At 31.3% G+C, this 12,048-nt stretch overlaps 1 protein-coding gene and 1 pseudogene across 1 annotated transcript in view; one reads left to right on the forward strand and one right to left on the reverse strand.

The window, feature by feature from the left end:
- The window catches only part of LOC136977726 (bromodomain-containing protein 8-like), a 28,157-nt gene extending 24,021 nt beyond the window's left edge, over positions 1 to 4,136 (forward strand). Inside the window, exons 14-18 of the mRNA XM_067273276.1 lie at positions 1,348 to 1,428; positions 1,508 to 1,576; positions 1,653 to 1,830; positions 1,923 to 2,021; positions 3,967 to 4,136. Of these exons, the coding sequence (XP_067129377.1) occupies positions 1,348 to 1,428; positions 1,508 to 1,576; positions 1,653 to 1,830; positions 1,923 to 2,021; positions 3,967 to 4,038 (499 nt within the window). The 3' untranslated portion in view covers positions 4,039 to 4,136. The remainder of the gene's footprint in view (positions 1 to 1,347; positions 1,429 to 1,507; positions 1,577 to 1,652; positions 1,831 to 1,922; positions 2,022 to 3,966) is intronic.
- A 6,984-nt stretch (positions 4,137 to 11,120) lies between these two features.
- LOC136977751 (polyadenylate-binding protein 2 pseudogene) lies at positions 11,121 to 12,048 on the reverse strand (annotated as a pseudogene).

Raw genomic sequence — 12,048 nt, forward strand, 5'->3', positions numbered from 1 at the left:
AGGTTGGCTTATTAATAACAGTTTCTAGTACTGTCTATTTATTGTGAAATGCATAATTTAACTTCTAGATAATGATGATGATGATTGCTGTACAATCATATTACAATAAATCTCTCTTGAATTTAAAATAGAGAAGTCAGCTAATTATTTTATTAGCTGAAAATTTTATTCTCAAGATACTTATATAACCACTGTATGTTCTATATATCTCTGCATTAGTAATGGCATATAAAAATAAAACTTAGAAGCATCACCATTATTGGAAAGATACGCATAAGATTCAAGTATCTCCTAAATAACTTATGTTACTTGACATTAAGAATATCATTTTAAAAATGTAATCATATTAATACATCTGTTGAATATGATCTCTACTAAATTATTAAACTGTTATCTGTATAAGTCTTTTTCTCTGATATTAGGTGATAACAATCTTTATTTTCTTTATGTTATAAATGTTAGAGTTAATCCGGATTATCAGAAAAAGTATTCTTGTTCATTGATTTTTAAGTCTAGTTGAAATTTTGACATCATCAATTTAAATAAGCATCTCTCTGAGAGCATATAAATGGAAAATATACCTTAAGATAATGTGCATATAGATCTCTCTAATAAAATTTTAAAATCACAATATGTCAGACAGTATGTGTGATAAAAATATGTATATACAACTGTGTGTATGTACTTACATGTTTAAAATGCATACATATATACTATAAGAGAATAAAATAATTACAAATCTTTAGTAAACATTTCAACATTTTTTTTCCTCTTAATTAATCCAGTCATTTATAGAATAGGTAATTAGCTAATATGACTAAAACATAGATTGAACTTAAATACACAAACTGTAAACTGAATATTCTCAACCAGGTACTCTTGTAATAAATAATCATCTTATTGCTATTTGAATCCTGTTCAAACTTTTATAATTTATCATGAAACATTTTAAACATTCCATATTGGAGAATCATTTTCCATTTCTCTCTTATGTTATGTGATCCTATTGTAAATCTGGCCCAACTATAATGGACAAAAATTGAGTGTAGTCAATCCATATTGATCATATAGTGCATGATATATATAAAACACAAAAATTGTCAATAATACAAACAAATCTTACTTCATTTGTAAACTCTGAAATCTTATAATAGAAAATTCAACTTAAGTTGTTTAACATATATCTTGAAAATTTTGTATTATTAAATTTTTATGTATTAATATAAACTAAATCTATGAATTTTTATGAATTAGATATTAAGGAATATAAGTAATGTTTTAAAATCAAGAAAGTCAATATATAATACATTAAATTCTGTAGTTTATTAATACAAATTTTTGTTTCAGTGATGATCAAGAAAACATTAAAGATTATAGAACATGGAAAAAAGCTATTATGCTTGTTTGGAATGCAGCAGCTAATCACAAGTTAGCATCAGTATTTCATATTAAATATTAAATTTAATATTTTAAAGTATAAACTTGAATAAATATCTTTTTATTATAGATATGCAAATACTTTCCTACATCCAGTTACTGATGATGTAGCACCAGGTTATCATAGCATAGTTTACAGGTATACGTGAATTTATCAGTACAGCATAAAATAAATATTAATTATTACACAAAATTAAATGCTCTTATTTTTATAGACCAATGGATCTCTCTGCTATTAAGAAAAACATTGAAAATGGTATAATTAAAACAACCATGGAATTTCAGAGAGATATGATGCTTATGTTTCAGAATGCAGTTATGTATAACAGTTCTGATCATGATGTGTTTCACATGGCTGTGGAGATGCAAAAAGAAGTGATGGAACATATTCAGGTTTGTGAAGATTAACTGAATGTCTGTTATTTATTTTAATATAGTTTTATATTTTACTTATATATATATATATATATATAATTTCTTTTTAGGATTTCCTGGCAACACAGTTGATGGTTCAAACAGCAGATACTAAAGTTTTAAGAGGAAGAGAGAGAGAACCTAGGGAAAGAAAAAGTGATGGTGATAAGGTAAGTCTAATAGTATTATCATCATCATTATTATTGAAGATATAAGATATTAAGAAAATTTCAAGTAATTTTTAAAATATGATGATAATTGTGAATTATTTAAATACTTTTTGAGATAAATTTTCTGAAACAGACAAGGTTTTCATTTTATTTATTTTCCAAATTGAACAAGTTGTACTGTTAATTCTTTTTACCTCTTTGTTCTTAGTGTTTTACTTTTTGTGTATATGTTATCTACTTGGACCTTGTTTATTAATAGGACTTATTATACTGGTGAAGTTTCTGAAGTTCTGAAAAGGGAAAAGAAAATATCTTTATTTTTAGGTGAAAATAAAGATATTTTGTTTTGACTTTTGACTAAGATTTCCTCTCTTTACTAATCAGAAATTTTATCAGTATAAGTCCTACTAATAAGCAAGGTCCAAGTAGACAATATATACACACTTGTTGTACAACAGTACAACTTCTGTGTATATGTTGTCTACTTGGACCAGTACAGAAAATCCATAGGCTTCTTAAATAACAGTTTCACTTTAATGATTAATGGGTACTAACACCTGATTATTAAATAAAATTTATTAATCAGATGTTAGTACATATTAATTATTAAATTGACATATAATCTATTCTATTGCACCACTTCCAAATTGACTTTTGACTTTCTGCAGAAAATATGGTATATTCTTGTCATATCATTAAACACAAGTGGAGTTGATATTTCTTTACACTCGTCTCTGCCTAAAATCTATAGAAGATACTTAATGTTGAAAATTTCTCAAAGTAATTTTGCATAGTTTTAGACAAGAAGAATCTGTCTTGATTGTCATTCCACAAGGATAAATAAGAATCTAAATCTTCTTGTTTTGTGGAATGATCCATTATCAAAGTGTAAATTATTGATTGCAATTCTTTGAAATCAAATCATAACTGCCAAATTTTTGAAGAGTAAGTTTCAAGTTTAATCAGTTTAAAAGAAATCAATATAATTAGAATGAACAGTTTTTAATGTTGTTTAAAATAATTTTGTTGAAAAACTATATGTTTTTGCACTTACTCATAAACTGTTGTAAGCAATTTTTAAAACTTCTGCTGTGAATTATTTTATCATACTGCATTTAAATATTCCTGTATTCTGAAATTACCTTTCTTTTACCAACAGTATTTTTTTTTCTTTCTTTCTTGTTCCAAGAAATTGGAACTACAACAGATAAATTGAGTAAAAGAAATAAGTTAATTCTTCAATCTTATTATTCTGCAGTGATGACTGAAAAGTTTGCATTGTTATTTGACAAAGTAGCATTGTCTCAGTTTTTTTAAATGAGGATTTTATTTATTTTTCACAAGTGTTAGTTTCACAGTTTTCTGAACATAGAAAATATAAAATTTTTTATATTTGTTCTATCAATATAAATACTGATTACAGATAATCAATATAATGATTTCATAATATAATATGTGCAAACAACAAATGATAAATATGTAAAACAGAATGCTTAATTCAAGAATGAAAACTTTTATTTATTAAGTCTTAGTAAATAAAAGTTCTGATTCCTGAATTATTCATTCTGTTTTAAGTATTTACCATGGTGACAAGTAGTCAAGACAGTTTCAACAAATGCTACTCTGGATGAGCTAATTTAGACTCATTTAGCTTCATTTAGTTTGTGGACACACTAATTCTTGTTCTTATGGGCTCATATATATTTGGAAATTAAGTTAAGTTAAACATTATTTGTAAGTATAAAGTCTACAGTGTATTCAGTCTTATGATGTTCCCAGCATTATCTTAGTGATTAATATACACTGCAATGGAAATTTAACAGTAATATTTGTTTATTAAAACAACTTAAATAAGTATTTAAGGGTATTTGGAAGGTTTAAAATATTTTAAATTCATTATCAGTAGTAATAATTGACAAATTCTAAAACATTAAAATGTTTCTAGGATGACAAAAGGAAGTATTCTTACATGACTGACGGTGAACCAAAAGCAAAGAAACGAAGAACACGAGAATAATTAAGTTATTCGTAAAATGTCTTTTGTACAGAAACATTCCATTTCATAGTCATAAAAAAACTTTTGTAATATCTTTATTAATAAAAATTTTCTAAGTATTATTGAAATTTTATTCAGCATACAAGAGATCGGGTATGTCAAATGTTTAGATTTTATAATGATTAGTAAGTTGAGAATGCATTAGACACTTGAAAGACAAACATTTTCAGTAAGTGTTTAAGTTATGATTAATAACAACTAAACAAATGACAAATAAATAAATGTTTAATATATAATGTACAACAGTTTCCATAAAAACCATAAAACATATACAAAAAAACATTAGATTAGAATGAAAAAATGCTCAACATTATAATGCAAATGTTCTTAATACATTTTTTGGTAAATTTTATATATTTGATACATAACTTATAATTTATTAGAAATTTTAGTTTTTTTGTGTACTCTGTTTTATCATACATTGCAAATTTACCAAATAAAATTGTGATATTACATACATAAAATATAAATTCATACTATCCTATAGTTCAATTGAAAAATGAGAAATGTATGCAAGAATTTGATTCTAAACAAAGGATGATACAAGTTTAAAGATGAGCATTTACAAGCAGTCCTAGAGACAGTAAATTGAACTGTTGTACCACTCCAATTTGTTGTTTTAATTTCCCAGGCTGTCTGTCCATCTCAAAAGAAACTGTTTTAATATGGAGTATCTATTCTATATTTCATACTCTAATTAAAGTTATCAATTTAGGTATCATCCATAAATTACATAATGCATATCCTTGACAACTTTCTTAATTGTACTAAAAACTAATACATAGCACCAGATACCCAACGTTATTTTATAAATTACATGTATAACGTACTGTACATAGCAGCGACAAACACTACCACTTCCCTATGCAACACTTCAGAAACAAAAATGAATCATTTTTTTATCCCCTATCATTATGTAACGTTTTTGCAAACATTCCCATTTCTTTGTAACACATAGTAACGATTACCTGCATACCCGTAAATTATGTAACCTATTACATAATTTATGGATATCCCCTTATATATAATTACTTAGATTAATTCGACTCGTAAATAAACTTGTTACTGCTATTGAGGAATTACGGGTACGTCAAAATTATTACTTGTACAGTACATGTTTCTAAACAACGAATTTCACCTCATTAACACTACCTATTCAACACTACCGCTGTTTGATGATGATAAGTAAAAATTAAATGAGTACGAATTTAAGAATGAAAAAGAATTATTAAATTGTTGCAAGTTATCACTATATTGACAATAAAATCAATTTTTACATGTCGGAAAATATGTCTGTAGGAAGAAATGCCTTCCGAGAGGACTTTTATAGAAAACGGCCTCTATTTAGATGTTACTAACCTGAAGAAAACCCGGGAAACTCCACGTGGCCAGCCTGTCCTGGTGAGGCGCTAACCCACGACCGAACTCCCAGTATTCAGGGAACGGAACTGCTTGGCCACTAATGGACCTGGATTGAAGTTTAAGGACGTTCATCCTTTTAATCAGTCTGATATCTGCTCCACACTTAAACGGCGAATATCATCTCATTTTGTTTGATCCAAAATCATATAGATGACTAATTTATTTTTGTAAATAAATTTTATTTTATTTAACTAAAATTTGGTAAATTAATTCAAAATATTATAATTTAGAGATTTCGATTGCCTATTAATCCTTCGTATATTATACAAACTTGACCCTAAAAATCGTTAATACGGATTTTCGAGAAAGCGAACTAATTACCATTCTACTAGCTATTCGTATTAATACTGTAATACGCTAATAAAGAAAGAGGGGCTGCCTGCTTTTGCAAACTTAGCCCACTAGGAAGAAAAGGGGGTGAAGGAAAGGTTCTGAAAGGAGAAGTATAAAGGAAAAGGGGGAAAAGTAAAGGTGAAAACAGTTCTTAGGACCTCGGAGCGCTGCATCGGAAATTAACCAAAACTACAACAGTTGACAAAACCGTTATACAATAATATCAATTACAAGAAATGGTCCAGTTACTGTAGTATGCAGAACCCATCACTTACGGGTAGGTAGATAATAACTTGATCACTGCAAGGTTACAATAATAATAAAAACTGATTACTATTTTAATACGCAGAGAAGGTAAGTGATTTAAGTTATTTACAAGTTCCCTTACAATTGATAAGTTTTTAGCCGAATAAGTAACTGGATGTAAGTCTGGGAACTGTAAATCTGATGATAAGCGGCGTTTTTTTCATCACTTCCGACCAGTTAAGTAAGTGGAAACTTAATTCCTCGAAAAGATTTACAACTCAACAAATTCGTGAATATGCGACTTACATTTTAATGAAAGATTTATGATTAAGAATTATGTTCATATAATTGAGGATAAATGAGTTGAGATTCCTCCTGGAAAATGACAACTAACATGGGAAGACGAGCGCTTACAAGCAATCACGGGGGCAACAAATTGAACTTATCGTCCATAAATTTCATAATACAGTAGAGAGTCGTTTATCCGAACCCGCTATCCGACTTTTCAGTCGGACTGTGTCGTGCTGAATCGAACTTTTTTGATACTAGATTTACTTCTAAAGTATAATTTTTATGTTTTTATATTTTTCAATATATTTATTTTGTTTGTACAAAATAAAAAAATAATTTTTAACGATACAATAGCCTCGATTATTATTATAAAAATTTTCGTTAGGCCAAAAATCGACGAAAATTCAACGCGAAGCTACACGCAACGGAGAAAAATTTTAACATGTGATAGGTTAATATATTTTTTCGTACATAATCGGTTATCCGAACAACCCCAGTCCCCAATTGATTCGGATAAACGACGCTCTACTGTACTATCAAATTGATAAAATTGACAAAATTCGTAGCTTAAACATAAAACAAGTTTTACTGGCGAGCCAGATTCATTAAAAATAATCAGGATAATAGTTACCTCGAAAATACAATGAAAAAATATCGTATTGTTCCGATCCGAAATACCCGAAGGACTTCTGGTTACTCTTTCCCTGTGGTCAATCAGCGCCGATAGTCCAAATGATAATACACTCGAACAACCTGAATAAAGAATCTAGAGAGATATTGGCCTAAAGGCAGCGTCTTTTCCTTATAAAATAAAAATATATACATTTAATAATTTAGGAAGATAATAACAATCGGTAGAGAAACATTACTTCCGAAGTTTGACAGTACGCAGATGAGAATTTGTCCGAGTGGCTTTGGAGGCAACTGCCGCTCTTGGGGATTGAATCCCGACAAGTCGAAACTTACAATAATTTATCGGGCAACAGTCTGTTTGGATATGTCGACTCTTGTCTCTTGCCATGTGGTGGTGTTACTCACTCTTTTTTGTCTGGCCGATACCATGATGAACATTTGATAAAGTTCGTCTTACGAGTTAGTGCCGATAATGGACACTAAAAGGATTTTTTCATGCTCTTAGTATGGTTAAGCTGGGTGATGAGGAAGGGGGTGTGATGCAGTTTTCTTTACACTATTTGTGGTTTATAAATTTTAAAAATCAGTGGCCTCGCTACAACGCAGTGGCAGAAAATTATCGCGAACGCAAATCTCCGAAAACATGGCTTTGCTAGCGGGATATTCAGAAAGCAAGCGTGTGTCACGGACACATCTGAATACCGATGTTTGGCTGGGTATATTCGGCGCTTTCTCCTCAGGTGACTGCGCTAAAGACCAAACATCCCGCTACCAAATGCCCCGCAATATCACTTCCATTACTCTCCAGTTGGGTCACATTTAAATCAACGCCTCGCTACAACGCAGTGGCAGAAAATTATCGCGAACGCAAATCTCCGAAAACATGGCTTTGCTAGCGGGATATTCAGAAAGCAAGCGTGTGTCACGGACACATCTGAATACCGATGTTTGGCTGGGTATATTCGGCGCTTTCTCCTCAGGTGACTGCGCTAAAGACCAAACATCCCGCTACCAAATGCCCCGCAATATCACTTCCATTACTCTCCAGTTGGGTCACATTTAAATCAACGCCTCGCTACAACGCAGTGGCAGAAAATTATCGCGAACGCAAATCTCCGAAAACATGGCTTTGCTAGCGGGATATTCAGAAAGCAAGCGTGTGTCACGGACACATCTGAATACCGATGTTTGGCTGGGTATATTCGGCGCTTTCTCCTCAGGTGACTGCGCTAAAGACCAAACATCCCGCTACCAAATGCCCCGCAATATCACTTCCATTACTCTCCAGTTGGGTCACATTTAAATCAACGCCTCGCTACAACGCAGTGGCAGAAAATTATCGCGAACGCAAATCTCCGAAAACATGGCTTTGCTAGCGGGATATTCAGAAAGCAAGCGTGTGTCACGGACACATCTGAATACCGATGTTTGGCTGGGTATATTCGGCGCTTTCTCCTCAGGTGACTGCGCTAAAGACCAAACATCCCGCTACCAAATGCCCCGCAATATCACTTCCATTACTCTCCAGTTGGGTCACATTTAAATCAACGCCTCGCTACAACGCAGTGGCAGAAAATTATCGCGAACGCAAATCTCCGAAAACATGGCTTTGCTAGCGGGATATTCAGAAAGCAAGCGTGTGTCACGGACACATCTGAATATCGATGTTTGGCTGGGTATATTCGGCGCTTTCTCCTCAGGTGACTGCGCTAAAGACCAAACATCCCACTAGCAAGTGATTCGAAATCTGACCTCGATTAATTTTCGACTTCTGAATCGAGTGTTTTCAACAATGGAACTATAACAATAAAATTCAACAATGTTATTCTTTGTTGCGTTCTATCAATTAAAAAAAATAGAAATTTATGTATCTTTTCACATCTGAATTAAAAATATTTTGAATTTTGTTTTTAGATTACATTAATATAAAATGTAATTATATGTTAAGGTAGAATAAATCAAATGAACGACATCGTTAATTTAATGTCGTTTTTAAAATTAATTTTGTAATGCATTTGGTTTTAATATATAAAAAAAAATTGCATGTAGAAAATTTCGTTTTCAGTTTTGTTTTACATTTTAAATGAATTAATAGCAGTAAGACAAAATTTTTTGCTTTGCTAATAGAAATAAAATTGTTAGTCGGCATCACCTGCAAATCCAAATCAGTGAGGATAAAATCAGCAGAGATAAAATATCTGGGAATAATTTTTGATGATAATCTCCGCTGAAACAGGCACATCGATAATATTGGTTTGTCTCTTGCCAGGGTCACTGGAATAACAAAATAAATTTAGGATTTTTGAGTATCACTCATTTGAAGAATCTACATCATACGTGTGCTGAAGCAAACATACCATCCAATCACGCAGTTGAACTACTAGTAGAACTAAATCGTTTTATTCGAACCCTCTATAAACTACATTTTAGAAATTCGATTTCAAAATACAGTAGAGCGCCGTTTATCCGATAGCCGATCAACCGAACGTCGTAACCGAAAACTTTCCAGTCGGATTGTGTCGTGTTGAATCGAACCTTTTTGATACTAGATTAACTTCTAAAGTATAATTTTTTGTCTTTATATTTTTCAATATAGTCAAATCTGTTTTTGTGCGGTCTTTTTCTGTGCGATTTTTTTTGTGCGATTTTTTTTGTGCGGTATATGAACATTTCAATCAAATTGGAACAATTGACTCCTGTAAATTTTTTTAAAACTCTATTGGATGTTTTCTATGACATCAGCAGGTTTATTCACTTTTTATTCAGTAAAATTTTTTTCTCATACGTTTTTTCGGTCTCCCTCTTATTTTAATAGCATAAAAATCATAAATATTATGTTATATTAGAACAGATGCGGTAAGTTAGCTCCCCTCCAGCTTTAGACTGCAGGTGTGAAATTTCACGCCTTGTTAAATGAAATAACACTTTGTGCAGCTATATTTATCAAATAAAATCATTATTTAACGATTATTTTTAACTTTTTAATGTTAGATTCGTATTTAAGTGGAAATAATTAATTAATAAAAAATAAAATTCTTAGAGGATTTTTTTCCCATTAGGGATTGCAGAAAAAGGCCCAAGGAGTTAAAAAAGCAATTCCTAGTTATTTCGTACGGTTTTGAGTTATTTTCTATGTGAGACTTTTTTATGTGGTCCCTATTCACCGCATTAAAAATATTTTTTTAATTGTGTTGCGAAAACTATTTTTTATAGCCACTCTTGAAGTTTCGTGCGATTTTTTTGTGCGTTTTCTTTTATGCGGTCCCTATCCACCGCACAAAAACAGGTTTGACTGTATATTTATTTTTTTTGTACAAAATAAAGAAATAATTTTTAACGATATGAGCCACGATTATTATAAAAATTTTCGTTAGGCCAAAAATCGACGAAAATTCAACGCGAAGCGACACGCAACAGAGAAAAATTTTAACATGTGATAGGTTAATATACTTTTTCGCACATAATCGGTTATCCGAACAAATCACTTATCCGAACAACCCCAGTCCCAATTGATTCGAATGAACGACTCTCTACTGTACTATTTTTATTATGCTTTTCAACTACCTTGTAACGTTCTGTACGCTGGCGCCCCTATCCACCCTTAAAAGTACGTAACGCATATCTTTGACCAGTCCCTTAATTTTACTAAAAACTAATACACAGCACGGAGTACGGAACGTTATTTTATAAATTAAATGTAGGCCTATAACGTACAAAGCTGTTTTTGGTTGCATAGGGAACGGCCATGCAAAGAAAATGAATAATTTTTTTCTCAAGGGTTGAAATCCTATCGTCATGTTACATTTCTATATAAAAACCAATTTCCTTTAATGCATAGTAACGATTCCCTGCATACCCATAAATTATGTAACCCATATCTCCATTACATAATTTATGGGCAGCCCATAATTTATATACTGTCAATACATAATTGCTTAAAGTTTATGTAAGAGCCGAATTAGTCTGTTACTCCTATTGCAGAATCTACGTCAAAATAATTACTCGTACAAACCTCTAAAATACTTGAATTTCATCTCATTTCCTTATTCAATACCACCAGTGTTTGATGATAAGTAAAAATTAAACGAGTACGAATTTAAGAATGCAACAATTTAATAAATTCTTTTTCAAGTTATCACTGCATGATATGTACTCAAAAGTATAAAAACAAAGTAATTTCTCAATAACATGAGCAGTCTGGGAAACTGACTGAAAATGCTGATCATATTTCATACTACTGTTAAAACGGATATGATTCTATGCTATGATATTCAGTATATTGTCAATAAGAAGAAAAAGTTTACATGTCAGAAGGATTCTGGGTGCACAAACTCACAATGGAAAAGTTTGAGTTGTGTGTATGTATGTATCAAAGTTTCTGAATTTATATTTAATCATTCTCAATAAGGATGATACCATGATCTCCGACTTCTGTACGGCCTTCTAGTTAGACGATATCCAAAATACGCCCCTCGAGTATATGACCGCGAATTTCCTCGATAGGATCTTGGTGGTAAATTCGTTCTTTTTTGTGTTACTTTAATGCGTCTTCCTCTAAAAGATGATTCATCTAATTCTATAGCAGCGTAAATAGAATCTTTGTCTGCAAATTCAATATATGCAAAACCTTTAGGATGACCAGAGTACTTATCATACAAAATAGTCACACGATTTATAGTGCCACATCCACGAAAATGTTCTTCCAAGTGTTCAACACTAGTTCCATCATCAACATTTCCTACAAAAACTGATCTTCCATCAACTTCTATTTTTTCTTCGAGTGATAAATAGTCATAGTCATTTGTTTCTGGAAGATTCTCGGTCATTTGAATCTCAAGTTCACTCTGTATTTGTTTTAACTCTTCACATTCTTTTTCTATCTCCCTTAATTTGGCTTTTATAGCTTCAAGTTCAGAATCTTCAGTATTCTGTTCCTCGTCCGGATCGTCAATGGCACATTCTAGTAATGCTTTGTTATGTTCATCGTTCTTTCTTGTTTCGATTTCTTCACCCAAAGAGTCGGCTTCATCTATGTCTGACATTTTG

Source organism: Centruroides vittatus, unplaced genomic scaffold (genome assembly GCF_030686945.1).
Source record: "Centruroides vittatus isolate TY-2023 unplaced genomic scaffold, ASM3068694v2 contig_474, whole genome shotgun sequence".
Classification (NCBI taxonomy): domain Eukaryota; kingdom Metazoa; phylum Arthropoda; class Arachnida; order Scorpiones; family Buthidae; genus Centruroides; species Centruroides vittatus.